General features: G+C 42.5%; 1 protein-coding gene across 1 annotated transcript in view; it reads right to left on the reverse strand.

Moving 5' to 3' along the window:
* LOC121568431 (beta-1,3-glucosyltransferase) overlaps nt 1–26,750 on the reverse strand; it is a 136,904-nt gene that overhangs the window by 19,457 nt on the left and 90,697 nt on the right. Inside the window, exons 6-10 of the mRNA XM_041878970.2 lie at nt 25,554–25,630; nt 24,128–24,239; nt 20,992–21,128; nt 19,920–19,983; nt 305–436 (exon numbers count right to left, since the gene is read on the reverse strand). Coding sequence (XP_041734904.2) covers nt 305–436; nt 19,920–19,983; nt 20,992–21,128; nt 24,128–24,239; nt 25,554–25,630 — 522 coding nt within the window. The remainder of the gene's footprint in view (nt 1–304; nt 437–19,919; nt 19,984–20,991; nt 21,129–24,127; nt 24,240–25,553; nt 25,631–26,750) is intronic.

The following is a 26,750-nucleotide window of genomic DNA, read 5'->3' on the forward strand; positions in this document are numbered from 1 at the left end:
CAATAAGGTCATCCTGAGATTCCTCTCCAACTCTCTGATAGTTTGCATGCATAAAGACAGACACAATCATCGTTCCTGGGGGGGTGGAGCAGACTTGGGTCAAAAGCATGTATCTTTTCTCCCCAAAAAATACTTGGGTTTCGTGGGCGGGGTTGGCACTTTTGGGACTAATCCATTGGTGCAATTCCATTTAAACCCAAATCAAGTGCACCAAGTAAGAAAACTGAAACAAAAAAATACTTCGACCCAGATCTGTGGTGAAGAATGGACCTGTGATGTACAGTATGCACAACTTGGTACCTACACACAGGGGAGCAGGGCTCCTGAGGGTGGTAGCACAGTGTTGGGCAGTGGGAGAGTGCTCTGGCTCAGTACACAGCTCTGGGACTGCCGTCAGACGAGGACCTTGGCCATTCTCCCAGATATACAGAGCTACCTGCAACAACAGGGGAAGATACTGTTACTGTTTTTTTCGGCTGTTCATGCACACACATTTTCTTAGAGGCAAGCTGAAGTCTACGGTAGCTGAAGTCTACGCCCCTTTGTCGGTGATTGGTCAACATTCTTCAATGAAGTGTTTGTTATCATACAATGGTTTTCCTGCAAATTTTTTCACTTAAGAAATACTGCACCAAACTTCTTAGTTATATGTAAGACTATGATCTCCTCGACAAAAACGTCAAAATTATGATAGTTATCTTAGATTTAAAAAAAAATCTAAATACTTTTTACCCCTTTTTCTCGCCAATTTCGTGATATCTAATTGGTTCTTACAGTCTTGTCCCATTGCTGCAACTCCATACGGGAGAGGCGAAGGTCGAGAGCCTCCAAAACACGACCCTCCCAACCCGCACTGCTTCTTGACACACTGCCCGCTTAACCCGGAAGCCAGCCGCACCAATGTGTCGGAGGAAACACCGTACAACTGGTGACCGAAGTCAGCGTGCATACGCCCAGCCCACCACAGGAGTCGCTAGAGTGCGATGGAACAAGGACATCCCGGCCGGCCAAATCCTCCCCTAACCCGGACGACGCTGGGCTAATTGTGTGCCGCCTCATGGATCTCCTAGTCGCGGCTGGCTGCGACAGAGCCTGGGATCGAACCCAGGTCTGTAGTGACGCCTCTAGCACTGCGTTGCAGTTCCTTAGACTTTTGCGCCACTCGGGAGGCCCAATTCGGACTATTTTGAGGAATTGGCAATGGCGTCTCAAGGTGGACAAACAGTACTATTGTCTTTTAAGGGAGTATGCAAGGCACTAGCAAAACCGAAGCATGCGGACGGGTTTACAGTCACATCAGAAATGACTGGCACCCTTGATAAAGATGGGCAAAAAAGACTGTATAAAATACTAATACAATTGTTCTGAGACAAATATTTTGTTTAACAAGTAATATATATATATTTTTTAAGATGTCAAAATTATTGGTACCCATGTTTTCAATACTTTGTGCACCCTACCCTTGCGAGGATAATGGCACTTAGCCTTTTTCTATAATGTTTTATGAGATTGTAAGAACAAATTGGGAGGGATCTTAGACTATTCCTCTATACAGAAACATTCCAGATCCTTGATATCCTTCGGTCTGCCCTTCCCAATTCAAACCACAGGTTTTTAATGGTGATCAAGTCCGGAGACTGATGGCCATTGCGAAATGTTGATTTTGTGGTCAATTAACCATTCCTTTGGGGATTTTGATGTGTGCTTGGGGTCATTGTCTTGATGGAAGATCCATTACCGGCCAAGTTTCAGCCTTTCGCAGAGGCAACCAGGTTTTTGGCTAAAATGTCCTACTACTTGGTAGAGTTAATGATGCCGTTAACCTTAAAAAGGGCCCCAGGACCAGTGGAAGCAAAAAAGCCCCAATAACATCAAAGATTAACCACCATATTTTACAGTAGGTATTAGGTTATTTTCCACATATGCATCCTTCTGTCGAGGCCAAACCCACCACTGGTGTGCGCGGGGAAAGAGCTCTATTTTCATCTCATCTGACCATAGCACCCGGTTCCAATCCAAGTGGCAATGACGTTTAGCAAACTCTAGGCATTTACATTTGTTGGTTGCTCTCAATAAAGGCCTTTTTATGGCAACCCTTCCAAATAGCCTATTGGCATGGAGGTGGTGTCTAATTGAAGATTTGTAGACTTGGTGACTCCAAGATGCGACCAAGTTCTGTAATTCTCCAACTGTGGCCCTTGGACTTATTTTGCCTTCCAAACAATCTTCTTCACTGTGCGTGGGGACAAGATACACTTCGGCTCTCTACCAGGAAAATGTACCACTGTTCAAGTGGTTTTAAACTTCTTAATTGTTGCCCAAATAGTGGTAAGTGGTATATTTGTTTTTTTCAGTTGTTTTTATGTACTCATTGCCTGATTTATGAAAGTCAACAACCATGTCTCTTTTCATTTGTGAGTTCTTTGGATTTTACATGTGTTACCTCTTTTTTTTATATACCCCAGTGAAACAGGAAGCCATGAAAGGCCACAACACAGTTCTGTAAATTGAGATTAATTTAAAGGTCATGCACAGCCAAAATCATGTTTTGCTTCTACATTGATAAAGTTTGATCATAAAGTTATTGGTCACCTCCCCCATAGCAAACACTTGGATTCAGGAGGTGGGATTATTAAAAGGAATTTGTAACATCACAAAATCGCTAATTTTAATACACCAATGGTAACATCTTATTGTCTTACCTAATTTAAATAAGTACCACCTTGTAACCAACATCGCAGAAGGTGTGTTCGCAGAGGGGCTTGGTTTACATAGCTAAGTAACTAGTCTACTGGTGCCAACATTTTACTGCAGGGTGTCAGCAAATATAATGGGAGGTTTCCCCTATTCATCTAAGGCAAAGATATTTATAGATTTCTGCATTCATCTGTGACTGGTGTTAGTTAGTAACTGGTTAGCTAGGTCTACAGCCAACATGGAACAAAAGCGAGGGAAGGGTTGCCCAAAACTCCAACGCAGTTGTCATGTCATTATATCAAGAGACGGAAGATTCATACAAACTTCTTGACATCATTGATAGTCATGATATATGAACGTTGTCTGGCAGTCAATATATACAGTATATTTAATGAAAAGTACCCAGACCTCAACCTGTAAAGTTTCAACTGAAATTGTCCAAGATAAACTAACTAACTAGCTTGATAACAGTGCTGACAATTCCATTTGGGCTAGCTAGCTAAATTATACAGCCAACATTTTGTTCTGTTACAATAACCAAACAGTTGAATAAAAAATTAATAATTGTGAAACCATGATGTGATGTATCACAGGATTGGATGTTGCATGCAATTTCAATGTTGTTTGATTTGCTTTGTGTATCAGCAAATTTGCTTGAGATAATCTCACTGCAACACTGCATCCATGTTGCTTGACATAGGGAGTTTTCAAAGAACCGTCAGTCAAGGTGAGCACCCAGCCCACTTAGTCTGCCTTTTCAGACTTCCTGGTAGTTTCTACAGCTAGAGGAGTGATAAGTATAATTTTTGTCTTTATCTGTGGTCTAGTGCTGTATTTTTGCTGGCCATCTACTTTAAGTGCTGCCTGTCTTCCCAGTGGTCTACTTGGTGTGTGAACTGCTGACTGCTCAAAACTTGCAGATGATTGTTGACACATCAACCATGATCAAAGGGCAGGGCAATTTGTGACTTGTTTTGGTAATCAGTGGCTGTGTTGGAGGGGGAGTGGCTTCTCCTCTCCTAGGCAATCAGCAATTAGTATAGGGAGGTGTGCTCTTCACCTCTGCTAGGTGAAGCCTCCCCTGGTTTTTCAGCGGCAGCTGTAAGCGGCGGTCTCGTCGCCGAAACAAAGACGGTTCTGCCGAGTTCTTCAAGGAAGGAAAGAGAGGAAGGTTCCACACCACTCTCTCACTTGAGTATCTTACCTAGTTATTTTGCTTTTTTGTAGCTTTGGCAACTACGTGTGTGATTTCTATAGCTGTTCGATCATCTCCCGGTAGGCTTTACAGACACTCCCCACCCCTTGGCTGCAACCCTTCTAATTTTGTGTACGCTGTGGAATTCCGGGTCTCTGGCAGCATTTGGAACTGCTGATCTGTGGTTAAGGACGAAGAGTTCATCTCAGCCTATGTTGCCCTTCAGTCCCTTGATTTTTTTGGCCCTGACGGAGACATTAATCACCACATAGAACACTGCTACTCCAGCTGCTCTCTCTTCATCTGACTACGTTTTCTCTCATAGTCCAAGAGCATCTGGTCGTTGCGGTGGTTGCACAGGTGGCACAGGGCTACTCATTTCTCCTAACTGAAGATTTTCTCAATCTCACCTGTCTCTCCTCATTTGAATTCCATGCTGTCACTGTCACTTGCCCACTCAAGCGTAACATTGTTGTCATCTATCACCCACCAGGTGCCCTTGGGAGAGTTCCTCAATGAGCTTGACACCTTGATACGCTCATTTCCTGATGATGGCTCACCTCTCTTCGTACTGGGCGACTTCAACCTCCCGACGTCTGCCTTCGATTGATTTCTTTCCCATCCTTGCCTCTTTTGACCTCACCCTTTTTAAATCCCCTCCAACTCACAAGGCAAGCCTTGGCAGCAGCTACTCTTCCTGGGGTCCAGCAAAATTAAGGCAGTTAAACCATTTTTAAAACATTACAATACATTTGTGACCTCAGGCCCCTACTCTACTACCACATATCAATCCATGTGTACGTGTGTATAGTGCGTATGTTATCGTGTGTTTGTATGCATGTGTCTGTGCCTATGTTTGTGTTGCTTCACAGTCCCCGCTGTTTCATAAGGTGTATTTATATCTGTTTTCTAAATTTAATTTTACTGCTTGCATGAGTTACTTGATGTAGTCATGGCTCTATGTAGTACTGTGCGCCTCCCATAGTATGTTCTGGATTTGGGGACTGTGAAGAGACCTCTGGTGGCATGTCTTGTGGGGTATGCATGGGTGTCCAAGCTGTGTGCCAGTAGTTCAAACAGACAGCTTGGTGCATTCAACATGTCAATATCTCTCACAAATACAAGTAGTGATGAAGTCAATCTCTCCTTCACGTTGAGCCAGGAGAGATTGACATGCATATTATTAATGTTAGCTCTCCGTGTACATTTAAGGGCCAGCCATGCTGCTCTGTTCTGGGCCAATTGTAATTTTCCTAAGTCCCTCTTTATGGCACCTGACCACACGACTGGACAGTAGTCCAGGTGCTACAAAGCTAGGGCCTGTAGGACCTGCCTTGTTGATAGCATTGTTAAGGCAGAATGCATTCAGCCTTGACCGTTTTCTCCCTTCTCTCTCTCCAGATGAAATTCTGCGACGACCTGTGCCGCTCGACCCTATCCCCTACTCCAGACCATCTCTGGAGACCTTATCAACTCATACCTGACCACTGGCTGCATCCCCTCTGACATTAAAATGGCCAGAGTCACTCCCCTCTTCAAGAAACCAACACTCGACTCATCTGACGTCAAAAACTATAGACCTGTATCCCTTTGTTTTTTTTCCCAAACACTTCAGTGTGCTCTGACCAACTCTCTCATTATCTCTCTCAGAACGATCTTCATGACCCTAACCAGTCAGGCTTGAAGACCGGTCACTCAACCGAGACTGCTCTTCGGCATCGTGAAGGCTCTCTGCACTGCCAAAGCTGACTCTCTCTCCTCGGTTCTCATCCTCCTAGATCTAGCCACTGCCTTCGACACCATGAACCACCAGAAACTCCTCTCTACCCTCTCAGGGCTGGGCGTCTCAGGGTCTTGGATTAGATCCTACCTGGCAGGCCGCTGCTACCAGGGAGGATCTGTGTTTGCACCACGTACTTTCAGCTTGGAGGTCGGCCCACCACCTCAAGCTCAACCTCGACAAGACGGAGCTGCTCTTCCTCCTGGGGAAGGCCTGCCCACTCAAAGACGCCCTCCCAGAGTGCAAAGAACCTTGGCGTGACCCTGGACAACACCCTGTTGTTCTCTGCAAACATCAAAGCAATGACTCGTTCCTGCAGGTTCATGCTCTACAACATCCGTAGAGTACACCCTACCTCACACAGGAAGCAGCGCAGGTCGTAATCCAGGCACTTGTCATCTCCCGTCTGGACTACTGCAACTAGCTGTAGGCTGGGCTCCCCTGCAACTCATCCAGAACACTGCAGCCTGCCTGGTTTTCAACCTTCCCAAGTTATCCCATGTCACCCCGCTACTCTACTCACTCCACTGGCTTCCAGTCGGAGCTCGTATCCAGTACAAGACCATGGTGCTTGCCTACGAAGCAGCAAGAGGAACTTCCGCTCCCTACCTTAAGGCTATGCTCAAACCCTACACCCCAACCCGAGCACTCCGGTCTGCCACCTCTGGTCTCTTGGCCCTCCCACCCCTACGGGTGGGCAGCTCCCGCTCAGCCCAGTCCAAGCTCTTCTGTCCTAGCACCCCAATGGTGGAACTTGCTGTCCTAGCTTCAGGGGGAAGCTGAGTCCCTGCCTATCTTCCGAAAGCACCTGAAAGACTACCTCTTTAAAGAATGTCTTAAATAATCCCCTTCCTCACCTCCAATCCTGAAACCCCCCCTTTCTAGCGCTGACTTTGCTGATAGCTACTTTATTGAGGAAAAGTACTTACTATGCCTGTGATATGTGGTTGTCCCACTTAGCTATGTTACGATGAATGCACTAACTGTAAGTCGCCCTGGATAAGAGTGTCTGCTAAATGACTAAAATGTAAATGTAGTTTAACATGAGATTATTTTATCTCAAATTTGTAAAATTAGTATCGTGAAAACATTATGGGTGCTGTTTTGTCACGCAAAAGGCAATTTTACATGGCAATCAGAATGACTGTTCGGGACCTTTAAAAAAGTAGAATGTTAATGCATATAAAATAGTTAGATTTTATTCATCAGAATCGTTAGGAAAGTATTCAGACCCCTTGACTATTTCCACATTTTGTTACATTACAGCCTTATTCTAAAATGGATTAAATAGTTTTCCCCCCCTCATGAATCTACACACAATACCCCATAATAACAAAGCAAAAACAGGTTTGTAGACATTTTTGCTAATTTCTCTTTTTTTTTAACCCTGAAATATCACATTTACATAAGTATACAGACCCTTTACTCAGTACTTTGTTGAAGCACCTTTGGCAGCGACTACAGCCTCGAGTCTTCTTGGGTATGACTCTACAAGCTTGGCACACCTGTATTTGGGGAATTTCTCCCATTCTTCTCTGCAGATCCTCTCAAGCTCAGTCAGGTTGGATGGGGAGTGTTGCTGCACAGCTATTTTCAGGTCTCTCCAGAGATGTTCGATTGGGTTCAAATCTGGGCTCTGGCTGGGCCATTCAAGGACATTCAGAGACTTGTCCCGAAGCCACTCCTGCGTTGTCTTGGCTGTGTGCTTAGGGTTGTTGTCCTGTCTGAGGTCCTGAGCGCTCTGGAGCAGGTTTTCATCAAGGATCTATCTGTACTTTGCTCAGTTCACCTTTGCCTCAATCCTGACTAGTCTCCCAGTCCCTGCCGCTGAAAAACATCCCCACAGCATGATGCTGCCACCACCATGCTTCACCGTAGGGATGGTGCCAGGTTTCCTCCAGTCGTGACGCTTGCCATTCAGGCCAAAGAGTTCAATCTTGGTTTCATCAGACCAGAGAATCTTGTTTCTCATGGTCTGAGAGTCTTTAGCTGCCCTTCGGCAAACTCCAAGCGGACTGTCATGTGCCTTTTACTGAGGAGTGGCTTCCATCTGGCCATTCTACTATAAAGGCCTGATTGGTGGAGTGCTGCAAAGATGGTTGTCCTTCTGGAAGGTTCTCCCATCTCCACAGAGGAATTCTAGAGCTCTGTCAGAGTGACCATCAGGTTCTTGGTCACCTCCCTGACCAAGGCCCCTCTCCCCCGATTGCTCAGTTTGGCCGGGTGGCCAGCTCTAGGAAGAGTCTTGGTGGTTCCAAACTTCTTCCATTTTAAGAATGATGGAGGGCACTGTGTTCTTTGGGACCTTCAATGCTGCAGAAATGTTTTGGTACCCTTCCCCAGATCTGTGCCTCAACAAAATCCTGTCTCGGAGCTCTACGGACAATTCCTTCGAGCTCATGGCTTGGTTTTTGCTGTGACATGCACTGTCAACTGTGGGACCTTTTATAGACAGTTGTGTGCCTTTCCAAATCATGTCCAATCAACTGAATTTATCACAGGTGGACTCAATGGAAACAGGATGCACCTGAGCTCAATTGTCGAGTCTCATAGCAAAGGGTCTGAATACTTATGTAAATAAGGTATTTCTGTTTTTCTTTTTTAATTTGTAAAAATGTCTAAAAACCGGTTTTCGTTTTCCCATTATGGGGTATTGTATGAAGATTACAGAGATTTAAAAAAATAAAAAATTTGGAATAACAAAATGTGTAAAGTCAAGGGGTCAAACTTTCTGAAGGTACTGTGTGTATATATATATATATATATATATATATTTTTTTAAATATATAAAAAATAAAAAAAATATATATATATATACAGTGAGGGAAAAAAGTATTTGATCCCCTGCTGATTTTGTACGTTTGCCCACTGACAAAGACATGATTAGTCTATAATTTTAATGGTAGGTTTATTTGAACAGTGAGAGACTGAATAACAATGAAAGAATCCTGAAAAACGCATGTCAAAAATGTTATAAATTGATTTGCATTGTAATGAGGGAAAGTATTTGACCCCTCTGCAAAACATGACTTAGTACTTGGTGGCAAAACCCTTGTTGGCAATCACAGAGGTCAGACGTTTCTTGTAGTTGGCCACCAGGTTTGCACACATCTCAGGAGGAATTTTGTCCCACTCCTCTTTGCAGATCTTCTCCAAGTCATTAAGGTTTCGAGGCTGACGTTTGGCAACTCGAACCTTCAGCTCCCTCCACAGATTTTCTATGGGATTAAGGTCTGGAGACTGGCTAGGCCACTCCAGGACCTTAATGTGCTTCTTCTTGAGCCACTCCTTTGTTGCCTTGGCCGTGTGTTTTGGGTCACTGTCATGCTGGAATACCCATCCACGACCCATTTTCAATGCCCTGGCTGAGGGAAGAAGGTTCTCACCCAAGATTTGACGGTACATAGCCCCGTCCATCATCCCTTTGATGCGGTGAAGTTGTCCTTTCCCCCAAAGCATAATGTTTCCACCTCCATGTTTGACGGTGGGGATGGTGTTCTTGGGGTCATAGGCAGCATTCCTCCTCCTCCAAACACGGCGAGTTGAGTTGATGCCAAAGAGCTCAATTTTGGTCTCATCTGACCACAACACTTTCACCCAGTTCTCCTCTGAATCATTCAGATGTTCACTGGCAAACTTCAGACGGGCATGTATATGTGCTTTCTTGAGCAGGGGGACCTTGCGGGCGCTGCAGGATTTCAGTCCTTCACGGCGTAGTGTGTTACCAATTGTTTTCTTGGTGACTATGGTCCCCGCTGCCTTGAGATCATTGACAAGATCCTCACGTGTAGTTCTAGGCTAATTCCTCACCGTTCTCATGATCATTGCAACTCCACGAGGTGAGATCTTGCATGGAGCCCCAGGCCGAGGGAGATTGACAGTTATTTTGTGTTTCTTCCATTTGCGAATAATCGCACCAACTGTTGTCACATTTTCACCAAGCTGCTTGGCGATGGTCTTGTAGCCCATTCCAGCCTTGTGTAGGTCTACAATCTTGTCCCTGACATCCTTGGAGAGCTCTTTGGTCTTGGCCATGGTGGAGAGTTTGGAATCTGATTTATTGATTGCTTCTGTGGACAGGTGTCTTTTATACAGGTAACAAGCTGAGATTAGGAGCACTCCCTTTAAGAGTGTGCTCCTAATCTCAGCTCGTTACCTGTATAAAAGACACCTGGGAGCCAGAAATCTTTCTGATTGAGAGGGGGTCAAATACTTATTTCCCTCATTAAAATGCGAATCAATTTATAACATTTTTGACATGCGTTTTTCTGGATTTTTTTGTTGTTATTCTGTCTCTCACTGTTAAAATAAACCTACCATTAAAATTATAGACTGATCATTTCTTTGTCAGTGGGCAAACGTACAAAATCAGCAGGGGATCAAATACTTTTTCCCCTCACTGTATATATATAAATATTTACTTGTTAAACAAAAGATTCGGAGCAATTGTATTAATATAAAATAATATTTGTTTGAGCATACAATATAGCTTGATATTTGTATTTATTTTAAGTCTTTTTATTTATTTTTTACATATTTATCAAGGGTGCCAATAATTTTGGATGTGACTGTACAAAAAATGACAATGTTGCTAATTGTTGGCAGTAGCTAGTTTAACAAAAAACTAAAACAAAAAAGTGTGGATTGAATTTTTCTTTAACTACGTAAGTCAATTAAGAAAATTCTTATTGACAATGACGGCCTACCAAGAGGCAAAAGGCCTCCTGGGGGGGGACAGGGACTGGGATGAAAAATAAAAATGACTACATAAAGAGAGACCTAAGACAACTCAACATGGTAGCAGCACAAACATTGTTAGACACAGACAGCACGAAGGCCAAAAAGGTAGACAACAATACATCACGCGAAGCAGCCACAAGTGTCAGTAAGAGTGTCCATGATTGAGTCTTGGAATGTAGAGATGGAGATAAAACTGTCCAGTTTGAGTGTTTTTTGCAGCTCGTTCCAGTCGCTAGCTGCAGCGAAATGAAAAGAGGAGCGACCCAGGGATTTGTGTGCTTTGGGGACCTTTAACAGAATGTGACTGGCAGAACGGGTGTTGTATGTGGAGGATGAGAGTTGCAGTAGGTATCTCAGATAGGGGGGAGTGAGGCCTAAGAGGGTTTTATAATCAAGCATCAACCAGTGGGTCTTCCGCTGGGTATACAGAGATGGCCAGATCACAGGAGTATAGAGTGCAGTGTTGTTAGGGGTACCAGGTAGGTTGTGCCTACCAGAGAAAATATTGATTTCTCCTTTTTGTTTGAGAGGGAATGAGTCCCGTCCGGTCCGTCAAGTCTACACCAATACAAAGGACTCATGTAAAAGTCAGTAATGAAATACACTTTCCATAAACCCTTAAAACATTGGAAATAACTTCAAAACCACTGTTCTTTTGCGTTTGTTGTATTATCACAATAATCACACAATCAATATAAGTCACAAAACAATAACAAACTTGGTTCACTGGTAAATGTCCCATACTTCAGGCCTATAAAGTATCCAGCCCAGTAAATGAGTGCAGTGAACTCAAGTGACCTTAGTTGCGCAATGTTTGTCTGTTCAGAAAGTGTAGCGTAAACCAAGTCTCAATCATACAATCAAAATCTCAAACTCTTTTACCACACAACCATAAAGAGTATCAAATCTCAGTAGTCTTCAACTATAACTGACCACAAATCAACACAGTATAAATCACACAAAAACAAATGCAATACCGTATGCAAAAATGGTTGTAGTCAGTCGGTCAGTCAGACAATCCAATCAGCCAACAGATCTCCAGCGGAGAAAGGCCACAAAGAAACAGCGGAGACCAACTGAGATATGTCTAAAGGAACAAATTAGTGGATCCGATCATGGTTAATCTTGAGATAAGGCTACAAAGCACACTTTTAAATACAACAAAAGAAATGGAGTAAAGAAAATTCGGAACTGAGGGTTGAACACGTCCTCATTCGCACCACCATCACAACCCCCTTTTGCGCAGCTGATGCTGGCTATTTAATAGGGAATTAAAAGGGAAGCTCTCTATCTGCAGGAGAAGCACAGACGGTTCAGACAAATTCAGGGCCGTCACAGTATTGAAACAGGACGGTATTGTGGTGAAATGGAAGAGGAGAGACTTTGTAACTACAGTTACCTTGAAGAGGTAAATGAAATTCACTCAATACTCTATTGGCCTTTTTACCACGATATACATGAGTGAAAGCCAGGTATACCTTGGCATTTTGTGGCTGAGCGATGAGGAAAAAGTGAAATGTATTTTTGTCCATTCTATATTCATGTACGCTGAATTTTTTTATAAAGCCTGGAATAAGAGAAAAGGGGCAACCTATAATGAAATTACAGACTGGTACTGTTTATCAAGTGCACGTACGTATGGATTGTGCGTAGGCTTATAGATCTTTCACATTTGAATTCTTTGTTGGGGCCCAACCAAGTTTAAATGCCTTTTTCTGTTTCATTTAGGTTATTGTTATTGCCTAGACAGCCTTTTAATCATGTTGATTCTTTGTATGCGGTGCACACTGCGCAGTACACCGTAGGACTCATTGTGAGAATCATTGTCATTTTATTTGATCCCGTAACGGATGTGTCGCCTACTGTCGATTTGACACAGAAATAAAATATGAATTAATTCATGAATTAATTCATACAGGTTTTTCACTGTTCACCGTGTCCGATTGTTCAAGGTAGTTGTAAGTGTTTGTATGTTCTTGGCTTTTGATTTCAATAGGATCACACCACATGCATGGTTATAGTTTGTGGGCAGTGTGTGTAAGTTGTGTAATTAGGTGTGTCACCTGACTAAAGATGTCAGAAGTTCTCTGTTACGTTATCTATATTTGGCAGAAGGATGAGGATACATTCCCAATAGGATATGGAAACAGTGTCAACATATTTTTTGGGACTTTGTCCTTGTGGCCTGGTAAGTATTCCTTTCTCAAGCTGAACATACAGACTACCAGCTGTGATTCCTTCTCTAACAGGAGAAGGTGACAATGGAGACTATGGAGAAGGTCACAATGGAGACCATGGAGAAGGTGACAATGGAAACCATGGAGAAGGTGACAATGGAGACCATGGAGAAGGTGACAATGGAGACCATGGAGAAGGTGACAATGGAGACCATGGAGAAGGTGACAATGCTTCTGCTTCTGAGTGATGTCATTGGCGGAGCAAAGCCTGTACTAGAGGCAAACCTGACCTCCCTCCTCTAGAACTCTTACTGAAGTCTGTAACAGATTCCTCCAGTCGAGGCTGAGGGGGTGGAAGAGGAGCAGGAGGGTAAACAGGACAAATACAAGTTGATGTCCCTCAGGCTGGTACACATATGGATCACGCCGTTTCAAGTTTGTCAGCATGGGCCGATTCGGAGCAAATCTGTTTGGCACTTGGTGGAAACCTAGCATCCGTGCATAGCTTTTTAAAGTACCAGTCCATGCAAGCGCTGATACAGGATACCACTGGCCAGCTACCTAGCACCCGGGTTGGAGGTTTTGATGAATGGATGTGGTCTGATGGGTTCAGATTTGATTACACTAACCAGAACACTTACGAGCCCAACAACGCTGGAGTAGGAAAGGATTGTCTGGAGATGAACGCTGCAAGTGAGAAGCGATTGTTCGACGTGCATTGTGAGTGGGTGTTTGCATCTCTTTGTTCCAGAAGAATGTAGGCTACGAAATGACACAGCTGCTTCACCTTCACCTCCAGGGGTCAATAGACTACACTTCAATAATCAAACCAAGATCTGCCACTCACCAACATGACAAATAAAACCTGTATTCACAAAATAAGAAGCTAGCCACCTAGCTAATGATTAGCTAGCATGCCATACGTAACATTTCAAAACACTGTGACTGTGGTATTTACAACCAAGAGCAAACATTTAGCTACCAAAATAAAACTGTCTTTGAAGCTCAATGCAGACATTTATACCAAGTCATCATCTGCTGTTAGCTAGCTACTGTTTAGGTAAGCTAACCTTTCAAGTAAGCTAAAGTTAATGATAAATTACGTACTTAGAATTATTTTTATTTATTTCACCTTTATTTAAACAGGTAAACCAGTTGAGAACAAGTTCTCATTTACAACTGCGACCTGGCTAAGATAAAGCAAAGCAGTGCGATAAAAACAACAACAACACAGAGTTACATACGGAATAAACAAAACGTACAGTCAAAAACACAATAGAAAATCTATATACAGTGTGTGCAAATGTAGTAAGTTATGGAGGTAAGGCAATAAATAGGCCATAGTGCAAAATAATTACAATTTAGTATTTACACTGGAGTGATCGATGTGCAGAAGATGATGTTCAAATAGAGATACTGGGGTGCAAATGAGCAAAATAAATAACAATGTAAATAACAATATGGGGATGAGGTAGTTGGGTGGGCTCATTACAGATGGGCTGTGTACAGGTGCAGTGATCGGTAAGCTGCTCTGACAACTGATGCTTAAAGATAGTGAGGGAGATAAGTGTCTCCAGCTTCAGAGATTTTTGCACTTCGTTCCAGTCATTTGCAGCAGAGAACTGGAAGGAATGGCGGCCAAAGGAGGTGTTGGCTTTGGGGATGACCAGTGAGATATACCTGCTGGAACGCATACTGCTTGTGGGTGTTGCTATGGTGACCAATGAGCTAAGATAAGGCGGGGATTTGACTAGAAGAGATTTATAGATGACCTGGAGCCAGTGGGTTTGGCGACGAATATGTAGTGAGGGCCAGACAACGAGAGCGTACAGGTCACAATGGTGGGTAGTATATGGGGCTTTGTTGACAAAACGGATGGCACTGTGATAGACTATATCCAATTTGCTGAGTAGAGTGTTGGAAGCTATTTTGTAAAGGACATCGCCGAAGTCAAGGATCGGTAGGATAGTCCATTTTACGAGGGCATGTTTAGCAGCATGAGTGAAGGAGGCTTTGTTGCGAAATAGGAAGCCGATTCTAGATTTAACTTTGGATTGGAGATGCTTAATGTGAGTCTGGAAGGAGAGTTTACGGTCTAACCAGACACCTAGGTATTTGTAGTTGTCCACATATTCTATGTCAGACCCGCCGAGAGTAGTGATTCTAGTCGGGCGGGCGGGTGCAAGCAGCGTTCGATTGAAGAGCATGCATTTAGTTTTACTAGCGTTTAAGAGCAGTTGGAGGCCATGGAAGGAGTGTTGTATGGCATTGAAGCTCGTTTGGAGGTTTGTTAACACAGTGTCCAATGAAGGGCCAGATGTATACAAAATGGTGTTGTCTGCGTAGAGGTGGATCTGAGAGTCACCAGCAACAAGAGCGACATCATTGATATACACAGAGAATAGAGTCAGCCCGAGAATTGAACCCTGTGGCACCCCCATAGAGACTGCCAGAGGTCCAGACAACAGGCCCTCCGATTTGACACATTGAACTCTATCTGAGAAGTAGTTGGTGAACCAGGCGAGGCAGTCATTTGAGAAACCAAGGCTATTTAGTCTGCCAATAAGAATGTGGTGATTGACAGTCAAAAGCCTTGGCCAGGTCGATAAAGACGGCTGCACAGTACGGTCTTTTATCGATCGCAGTTATTATATCGTTTAGGACCTTGAGTGTGGCTGAGGTGCACCCATGACCAGCTCGGAAACCAGATTGCATAGCGGAGAAGGTACGGTGGGATTCGAAATGGTCGGTGATCTGTTTGTTAACTTGGCTTTCAAATACTTTCGAAAGGCAGGGCAGGATGGATGTAGGTCTGCAACATTTATGCAGTACCATTAGTTCGCTAAAGCTTAACAAGTTGTCATGGCAGATTAGTTAGCCAATGGTAAATGTGCGATATGTACCAACTTTACAATAAGTCTCACAAAGAAACGTAGCTAATTAAAATGAAGAAATAATACTTACAGTGAGGGAAAAAAAGTATTTGATCCCCTGCTGATTTTGTACGTTTGCCCACTGACAAAGAAATTATCAGTCTATAATTGTAATGGTAGGTTTATTTGAACAGTGAGAGACAGAATAACAACAACAAAAATCCAGAAAAAAGCATGTCAAAAATGTTATACATTTATTTGCATTTTAATGAGGGAAATAAGTATTTGAACCCCTCTCAGTCAGAAAGATTTCTGGCTCCCAGGTGTCTTTTATACAGGTAACGAGCTGAGATTAGGAGCACACTCTTAAAAGGAGTGCTCCTAATCTCAGTTTGTTACCTGTATAAAAGACACCTTTCCACAGAAGGATCAGATTCCACACTCTCCACCATGGCCAAGACCAAAGAGCTCTCCAAAGATGTCAGGGACTTGATTGAAGACCTACACAAGGCTGGAATGGGCTACAAGACCATCGCCAAGCAGCTTGGTGAGAAGGTGACAACAGTTGGTGCGATTATTCGCAAATGGAAGAAACACAAAATAACTGTCAATCTCCCTCGGCCTGGGGCTCCATGCAAGATCTCACCTCGTGGAGTTGCAATGATCATGAGAACGGTGAGGAATCAGTCCAGAACTACACGGGAGGATCTTGTCAATGATCTCAAGGCAGCTGGGACCATAGTCACCAAGAAAACAATTGGTAACACACTACACCGTGAAGGACTGAAATCCTGCAGAGCTCGAAAGGTCCCCCTGCTCAAGAAAGCACATATACAGGCCCGTCTGAAGTTTGCCAATGAACATCTGAATGATTCAGAGGAGAACTGGGTGAAAGTGTTGTGGTCAGATGAGACCAAAATCGAGGTCTTTGGCATCAACTCAACTCGCCGTGTTTGGAGGAGGAGGAATGCTGCCTATGACCACAAGAACACCATCCCCACCGTCAAACATGGAGGTGGAAAAATTATGCTTTGGGGGTGTTTTTCTGCTAAGGGGACAGGACAACTTCACCGCATCAAAGGGACGATGGACGGGGCCATGTACCGTCAAATCTTGGGTGAGAACCTCCTTCCCTCAGCCAGGGCATTGAAAATGGGTCGTGGATGGGTATTCCAACATGACAATGACCCAAAACACACGGCCAAGGCAACAAAGGAGTGGCTCAAGAAGAAGCACATTAAGGTCCTGGAGTGGCCTAGCCAGTCTCCAGACCTTAATCCCATAGAAAATATGTGGAGTGAGCTGAAGGTTCGAGTTGCCAAGCGTCAGCCTCAAAACCTTAATGACTTGGAGAAGATCTGCAAAGAGGAGTGGGACAAAATCCCTCCTGAGATATGTGCAAACCTGGTGGCCAACTACAAGAAACGTCTGACCTCTGTGATTGCCAACAAGGGTTTTGCCACCAAGTACTAAGTCATGTTTTGCAGAGGGGTCAAATACTTATTTCCCTCATTAAAATGCAAATCAATTCATAACATTTTTGACATGCGTTCTTCTGGATTTTTTTTGTTGTTATTCTGTCTCTCACTGTTCAAATAATCCTACCATTAAAATGATAGATTGATCATGTCTTTGTCAGTGGGCAAACGTACAAAATCAGCAGGGGATCAAATACTTTTTTCCCTCACTGTATAGCACACACAAGCTATTTTTAAACAAGAATAAAGATAATCTCTCAATAACATTAACTACCATCACTACAAATAATGTATTAATAATAAACCCTTAACATACTGTTAATATTAATTACTAAACCCTTTACTAATATAAAACTGTCCTAACAGACCATTTTATTAATGAATGGTTTAGATGCTGTCACACCAGCCTTCGCTTTGGCTCACCCTCCTGTCCAGCTCAGGCGTTCGGCGTCGCCGGCCTTCTAGCTGCTGCCGAACCTACTGCTGGCAAACGCCCTTCACTCATCAACCCCGGACTTGTCTCGTCATCATTACACACACCTGGTTCCAATCCCCACTCTATCACTGTATATATACTCCCTCTGTAATTTGTCTTTGTCGTCATTGTATATGTTGCTTGTTCTTCCTAAGAGGAATCTCTCCTACTATTTCTTGAGTACTTCATATGGTGCTTTAATAAATTCAGTAGTTCTAATCCTGTGACTGCCTCCTGCCTACTCCTCTCTACACTTGTGACAGATGCAGGGACTTAAGGTTATATACCTATTAACTAACAGGACATATCAGCTGTATAAATAATTTATTCATGCATTTTTGATGGCTTAGTTAACATACAAATAATAAATGCTTAGTAGATATATTAATTAATTATTTATTCATGTTAACTAATACATTAGCTAATGTTAATGTATCCTTATTGTAAAGTGTCCATTCCCTGTCTTTCATATCAATGAGGCAGAGAAATGTGACAGTTGGGAGAAAAACCCAGCCGAGAGAAGGAATGAGAGGGAAGGAGGGAGAGAGAGACAGGGATACAGTGAGTGACAGGGATACAGTGAGAGACAGGGATACAGATACAGTGAGTGCTATTCTATTTCTCCCCTGAATGAAAGACTGAAGATGCTCTGAGAAACAGAAAAGAAAGCGAAGTCACAAGATCAGAGTGTCCCTCAGTCAACAACGTTGGGCTTAAGGAGGAGGGAGCTGCTTCTATTAGGCTATTGTCGGAGGTAATGAGTTTGTGACACCAGGTTATATTGAAATTATACTTCACTTGCTTAGCATCTACTAGGCTTAAGACAATGTTAGTGTTTAGGCTCTCCTGTCAACAACAGTCAGGAAAGGACAGGGGACAGTAGAGAAGGATAATACAAGTTGAAGAATGTGCAGTGTCATAAACTAGGTTTTCATCCAATTGGTGACAGATTGTCATGAGAACATTCTAGAATCCGCATTAAGAAAATATGCGAATTTTCCCACCAGTGGTGTGTTTCCACCAAATGGACTTGTTGCAGGCAAAATCCAGTGCGTGATGATGTAGAGCACACAAAATGTACACTGAACAAAAATATTAATGCAACATGTAAAGTGTTGGTCCCATGTTTCCTGAGCTGAAATAAAAGATCCCAGAAATGTTCCATACGCACAAAGCTTATTTCTCTAAAATGTTGTGCACAAATTTGTTTACATCCATGTTAGTGAGCATTTCTCCTTTGCCAAGATAATCCATCCACCTGACAGGTGTGGCATTTCAAGAAGCTGATTAAACAGCATGATCATTACACAGGTGCACCTTGTGCTGGGGACAAAAAAAGGCCACTCTAAAATGTGCAGTTTTGTCAAACACAATGCCACAGATGTCTCATGTTTTGAGGGAGCGTGCAATTGGCATGCTGACTGCAGGAATGTCCACCCGAGATGTTGCCAGAGAATGTAATGTTAATTTCTCTACCATAAGCAGCCTCCAATGTCGTTTTAGAGACTTTGGCAGTATGTCCAACCGGCCTCACAATCGCAGACCACGAGTTTGGCGTCGTGTGGGCGAGCGGTTTGCTGATGTCAACGTTGTGAACAGAGTGCCCCATGGTGGGGTTATGGTATGGGCAGGCTGCTGATGTCAACGTTGTGAACAGAGTTCCCCATGGTGGGGTTATGGTATGGGTAGGCATAAGCTACGGACAACGAACACAATTGCATTTTATCGATGCCAATTTGAATACACAGAGATACCGTGACGAGATCCTGAGGCCCATTGTTGTGCCATTCATCCATTCATATCTACATGATGAGATTATTATGGATAAGAGCAAGAATATTTGTATTTGTCAAATAGCAGTCAAGCATCTATCATCATTTCACCAGAATAAGACCCTCGATATTTATCGGAAAGGAGCATCAAGATCACAGTGCACTTTCACCACCCTGTGAAGATCATCATAACTTATTTCATTTGTAGCATAATAAACTGCATGGTTTCCCGAGTCGTAGTGGGAGGACCACACACCATATCATTGCGTGACTTCAGGTTTCTTTCAATATGATGGTTATTATATCAATATTTGCGCATAAAGGCATTTCCACCACCATTTCTCGCATAATTAATCTTACAGACACAAAAAGATCCCACCATGTCGAATGAACAAAATATCTGTCTGCATTTATAAAACTGTACCGAAACGTTGTGTTTCCATCACAGCTCTCGTGATTTTCTTTATATGGCATTACAACTGTGGATGGAAACGTGGTTAGTGACACAAATTATGATCCAATAAAAACATCTGCTTTACTCCATGCTGTCATAAACTGTAGCCGATATTTCAAAACGTTAAAAACAAATAATTTAAATTACTCTTTAATACGCATTTTCATTACAACCAAGCATTTCGCTACACCCGCAATAACATCTGTTAAATATGGGTATGCGACCAATAACATTTTATTTGAACTCATAGCAATAAAGCGGTCAGATATAAATCTTACCTCATGCTTCAGATCGATAGTGAAGTCAGACTTGAGTGGGTCATCTCTCACTTTGTTTGCGAGCCTGGAACATCAAATCACTGTCTATTAGAATTTGCAATTAGAACCGAATACAAATATTATTATTTTCCCTAGACCACTAGGAATTTAACAATGATTGATGATAGAATTAAATAAACAGTATAACAAAAGTTTTTGTTGAGCAGAGCACATTATTGCTGAGATATGGTTGCTATTCGGGTTTCTAAAGACCTCTAGGGAAGAAACAAGATCTATGTTAGGAGTGAATACTGTAGGTGTTATAGGCTAGAGTTACAGGAAGACAGATGGAGGCGAGGGTTAAATGAGGGTAGATGGAGGCTAGTTTTAACGGAAGGTAGTTGTATACTAGGGTTAAAGGACAGTAGAAGGAGACTAGGGTTAAAGGACAGTAGAAGGAGACTAGGGTTAAAGGACAGTAGAAGGAGACTAGGGTTAAAGGACAGTAGAAGGAGACTAGGGTTAAAGGAGAGTTGATGGAGACTAGGGTTAAAGGACAGTAGAAGGAGACTAGGGTTAAAGGAAAGTTGATGGAGACTAGGGTTAAAGGACAGTAGAAGGAGACTAGGGTTAAAGGACAGTAGAAGGAGACTAGGGTTAAAGGACAGTAGAAGGAGACTAGGGTTAAAGGACAGTAGAAGGAGACTAGGGTTAAAGGAGAGTTGATGGAGACTAGGGTTAAAGGACAGTAGAAGGAGACTAGGGTTAAAGGAAAGTTGATGGAGACTAGGGTTAAAGGACAGTAGAAGGAGACTAGGGTTAAAGGACAGTAGAAGGAGACTAGGGTTAAAGGAGAGTTGATGGAGACTAGGGTTAAAGGACAGTAGAAGGAGACTAGGGTTAAAGGAAAGTTGATGGAGATAAGGGTTAAAGGACAGTAGAAGGAGACTAGGGTTAAAGGACAGTAGAAGGAGACTAGGGTTAAATGAGAGTTGATGGAGACTGGATGTCCAAATCACAGATTGCACCTATTTAGAAAGGTAGATGGAGACAACATGAGTTAAAGGAAGTGAGATATAGATTAGGATCTGACCTGTCAAGCAGAGGGATGCTAAGGGCCCAGGCAGCAGAGAAGTCTGGGTATTTAAAGATGGAGGGGTTCTCTGCAAAGGCGTAGTGGTGGATGATGGTTGACTCCTCATCATGGAGAGGTTTACCCAGGAACCACTCCTGAGGGATGGATGTGACATCACGATGACATAGCTGCTAACGCGCCACACGTCTGGGCTGTATTCATTGAGGTGAAACATCATAAACGTTGCAGAAATACATTTAATAAAAAGAGCAAACATGATTCCCAATTCGACATGGCAGGCAAACGTACGTAGGTCTTTGTTAACAAACTACTGATTGCATGCATACACTTCTTTTATTAGGATAAATGGAAGCATACAGTATCTCTGTGGGAAGTCTACCAGTTATAGTAGTAGTAGTTGTTTTTAAAGTACCCAAAACTATTCTGGGACTTTGACCATGGTAAAGAATACTGACTCGAATTGAGCCTAAATGAAGTCACATATACAGTGTGATGTACTAAAGTGAGTCATAAGACAGCCTGCATCCTCTCCTCATCCCTGATATAGTGCTGTGCTGTGTGTACCAGTACCCCCTGTATATAGCCTCATTATTGGTATTTTATTGTGTTATTCTTCTTGAATTTTTTTATTTTACGTTAGTTTATTTAGTAAATATTTTCTTAACTATATGTTCTTAAAACTGCATTGTTGGTTAAGGGCTTGTAAGTAAGCATTTCACGGTAAGGTCTACACCTGTTGTATTCGGCGCATGTGACAAATACAATTTGATTTGATTTGTGTGATGAGATTATAACTAATTCTATTTCTCACTTGGAATTGGAATCCCTTACAGGTTCCAGGCTGTCCCGGCTAGCAGGATGGAAGGTTCACTTATTCATTATGCATCGTTTTTCAGAGTAAGAATAACTTGAACCTCTGTTCTCTGTTAAGGTCTGGTGTACCACAGGAAGGTGTAATTAGTTTGATGTTGTTCATTGGACGGTATCGGGATGTACTAATCAGGATGGCCGTTGGATGATAACGACAGTATCAACTGTCGTTATCGGGTTTTATCCTCACAATCCACTTTTTCAAAACAAAATTAATATTAACTCAATAACACTGTGGAGGACAAAACCTTTTCTATTGGCATTCTGTGTTCGTGGTTTAAAACAACTCGCTAATCAACCTGCAACACCTGGATCCTGAACCTCAGAGAGAGAGCGGCTCTGGAGACGAGCTCAGAGTAAAATGGTTGATAACACCTTAATAAGGCACAATGCAAAACCAAACCCTGCCTGCATCTGTGCTGCCGCTAAAATACATCATTATCATCAATGGGCCTCCGGCGAGCGGGGTGGCTAATGCTTTACAGGCTGGTTGGACTGCAGGCCTATATTAGTCTCGGATATCCCAGACCTTGGAGCAGATATCCCAGACCTTGGAGCAGATATCCCAGACCTTGGAGCAGATATCCCAGACCTTGGAGCAGATATCCCAGACCTTGGAGCAGATATCCCAGACCTTGGAGCAGATATCCCAGAACTTGGAGCAGATATCCCAGACCTTGGAGCAGATATCCCAGACCATGGAGCAGCATAAGCTAGGCAACAGCACAAGGTCTGGGGTGGATGTCGGCTCTCTCTGACATTTCAAAAAATTCCTCTTCAGACAGACAACTCTCCCAACAAATCACAAGTTTGGGTAAGCGCCACTTAAAATGTGGGCAAGAATTGTGATCATGTTTAGCTAGGGCAGGGATTGGCAACTCCAGTCCTGTAATGCCAGAGTGTTGTCACACTTTTCCCCCATGCCTAGCAAACACAGCTAATTAAATTCATTGCATTCTAAACTGAAGTTGATTAATGGAGTCAAGTGTGTTAGCTTGGGCCCCCGAGGACTGGAGTTGCCCACCCCTGAGCAATGGCAACATGCTGATCCGTAAGTGACGTTACCGGTGACGCGATTCCCGACTCGTCCTCTCTGCCCCAACTGATGCTGGAACTTCTACAGACGTGTTAAGGTGGAGCATTGGTATATTGCCGGAAGCAACCTGTCTGTCTAGAGACTAGGCTTATATGGGCCCAGATACAGGATCCAACCCAATGCTAAAAATTGGGATGAAAAACTATCTCCAATACTCATTTTTATTTTACCATAACCAGGGTTAGTATTTCAGAGACGGTATTCTGCTGAAGAGGACCATACCTGTAACCATTTTCTTTTCCTTTTCGAAGATACTAAAAGAGTCCGTCATTAATCCCAGACCCTAGTCACTGCTGTTGCCTAGGGTCTGAGTTTCCGAGACTAGGTCCAACCCACTGACTCTATTACAGCTGCTGAGATAGAAGGCTGGTGGTCAGTCGTTGGCCAAGGAGAAGTGAAGTACTGTGATTACGGTACCAAGTAAAGGTAAAACAAGATTCATTTGGACCAAAACATTTGTTTGCGATCCATTAAACACACTGTGGCACATACAAGAATGCCAGTGTACTGGAGTTAATTTTTTCGAAGCAAAGGTTTCACTTCTAAAGAGAGAGAGAGTGAGAGAGTGACTGTGAGAGAAAAATTAACATGTAACATGTTTACCTGCTTTGTTTAATATTAATAGTTAACAATTCTATACTGTTCTACTAATGCTGTGTTTTTGTAAAGGGATGGTTTCTACTCCAGCTCCCTGCAGCTAGTCTAGGCGTGTGGTCAAGGACATGGGATTTACTCGAGATAGGGGTATCTGGAGCTGGCAATTGATTTAGGGATGACTGGGTGATAAAACCAACAGCCACATTCCATTTCATGATTAATGGTGTGTGAGAGGGAGATGTCTCTGGTCTGACTGAGCCTGCATTTTTTGACCTATTCCACACATCTGCTGTTTGTCATGTAGACTGAGAGGGTGTATCTTTGCTATAAAATATATTTGTATTGTCTGTATGTCGGAGCTCTCGGCCCAACACTCAAGAGTGTTCGGTCGACCAGCCTCATTTACTACCTTATTAATACATTTTGAATAAAGTAATATCCTGATTGGTGATTGACCTTGTTTGTCTTCATTTTTTATTAGAATTTCCACGACAAGACAGACTGACACACACAGAGTGGTCACTACGTAGAGATATTATTATTACAATCCTAAATCTGTAGGTCACTTACTTTTCTCCTGTCAAACTTCCTGAGGGCCTGGAGCAGCTTGGTCACCTTGACGTTAGTCTCCTCTTCCAGAAACACCAACCAGGACGAGTTCTTCCCAAACAACGATGAGAAGCTAAGGAGGCAGAAACACCGTCAGGGTCACCAGACCTTTATACAGCTTATTGAACCAGTGGACACATTCATGATATGACCTATTCGTTTTGACCTCATTGTAGCAAAAGGCTAGCCTGGTCCCAGATCTGTTTGTGCTCTTGCCTACTCCATCATTGTAGTCATTGTTTGGCATGAAAATTCAATAAGGTGCTAGCAAGAAAGCAGAAACAGATTGGCACCCAGGCTAGCAAAAGGCAGAACAGGGCTTAAGGTGACGGCTACAGGTAACATGGTATGGTAGCTAATCCTGTTATCCAATGGGAGAAATACCTTCTAACATTCAAACTAATTAAGTATTTTGTGTATTGACCTTGTAGTATATCATGCTGCACAAAATAAACAACACTTTCAAATAAACCTCAACAAGGATATATGGGGAAAAATGGTTAGAAAAGTTAGAAATGATTTCCCACCTCTTTTTTTTTGCCTGACCCTAGCAGGTGGAGACAGCCATATGCTTTTTCAACAACGCATTTGATAAAAATTACCTAGCAAATTACATTGGTTGTCATTTAACGAACAAAGCCTAATATTACGCCATTTGACAAACATTTGAATGCTGAAAGTGACGAGTAGATCAGGAATAGGCCTACCTCTTGTTGGTCAGCGTCACGAAGCTGCACACAGCGCGCAGTTTAAATAGGCTACTGATATTGCCTGGGGTTGTTTGGCATGCAAAATTACTTGCAGATCAATGACTGTCAACATATATACATTCTTAGTTCGACACTGAAGGACAGGCCGCAGTTGTCACAAAATATGAGCGGTATTTTCGGAAGGTAGAAAGAAAGTAATTTGAGCCAACAAAAAAAGTGAACCGGTGATTCGTAATGTTTGAATTGATTTTCTGACCGATTTTTTAAACATTTTTAGTCATTTAGCAGACGCTCTTATCCAGAGCGACTTACAGGAGCAATTAGGGTTAAGTGCCTTGCTCAAGGGCACATCGACAGATTTTTCACCTAGTCGGCTCGGGGATTAGAACCAGCGACCTTTCGGTTACTGGCACAACACTCTTAACCACTAAGCTACCTGCCACCGATGCATGGCTACATTTGGATCGGTTTGGGGTCCCGCAGACCATCCACTCATAACTTAAACATTTTAACCGGGACCAATGCACTCACATCTTAAACATTTTAACTGGGGACCAATGCATATCGGTGAATCGTTTTATCCCTACTGTCCTGTATAGATGGGAATTAAAAGATGGAATCTTTGTGAACGTGGGTAATGGCTGCTCTTTTGAGAGCTGACAGGCCCGAGCACTTACTAAGGCAGCAGAGGAAGGATGCTCCAGTCTCCCTCATTGTCTGTCAGACTGTGGAGGAGCAGGACTGGAGGGGGTGTCTGAAAAGAGAAAGAGTGTTAGAGTCAAGCCAGACAGGGAAACCCTTGCTACTTTACAGCAGTGGGACCTCTGGAAATCTTTACTTTACAGCAGTAACCTAAAGAAGTCTTGACTTCAGAGCAGAGTAACCAAGGAAGCCTCAACTTAAGAGCAGAGTAACCAAGGAAGTCTCAATTTAAGAGCAGAGTAACCAAGGAAGTCTCAATTTAAGAGCAGAGTAACCAAGGAAGTCTCAATTTAAGAGCAGAGTAACCAAGGAAGTCTCAATTTAAGAGCAGTGTAACCAAGGAAGTATTTTTAAAAGAAGTTGTTTTTCTTCTTTCAAAATATATATATATATATATATATATATATATATATATATATATATATATATATACACACTATGTTTGGACACACCTACTCATTCAAGGCTTTTTCTTTATTTTAAAAATGTTTTACATTGTAGAATAATAGTGAAGACATCAAACTATGAAATAAATAACACATATGGAATCATGTAGTAACCCCAAAAAATTGTTAAACAAATCAAAATATATTTTATATTTTAGATTCTTCAAATAGCCACCCTTTGCCTTGATGACAGCTTTGCACAATCTTGGCATTCTCTCAACCAGCTTTACCTGCAATGTTTTTCCAACAGCATTCACCCTCTGAATGGCACACATACACAAACCTTTTACATTAGTTATCTTGTTGTTGTTAGTTGTTATTTGTCCCAACCTTCAGCTCCATTCAACCCCTCCCATCCATTTCTTAACACCATCCATATTGGATTTCTATTTGCCATATATTTTTCAACTGTGCTGTGATGTTTCACAAAAGTTCTGAACCTTTCCATTCTCATTGTTTTTACAGATTGTAAATTGAAAATAAACATTTTTGCGAAAATTATTATTATATTATTTTATATATTGACTATGACTTTTCAGATCACCCAGTAGTGCTATCTGCAGGGTTAGCTCCAGCTAAATATCGCAATTCTTCAGCCATTCCTGGACCTGTGACCAAAAACAAGCTACATATGGACAGTATCAAAACAAATGATATAATGATTCTGTCTCTTCGCAGCAAAATCTGCAGAGCTGGGAAGATTGTATCCCCCATATAAATAACATT

The sequence above is a fragment of the Coregonus clupeaformis genome, chromosome 6, assembly GCF_020615455.1.
Source record: "Coregonus clupeaformis isolate EN_2021a chromosome 6, ASM2061545v1, whole genome shotgun sequence".
NCBI classification, from domain to species: Eukaryota; Metazoa; Chordata; class Actinopteri; order Salmoniformes; family Salmonidae; genus Coregonus; species Coregonus clupeaformis.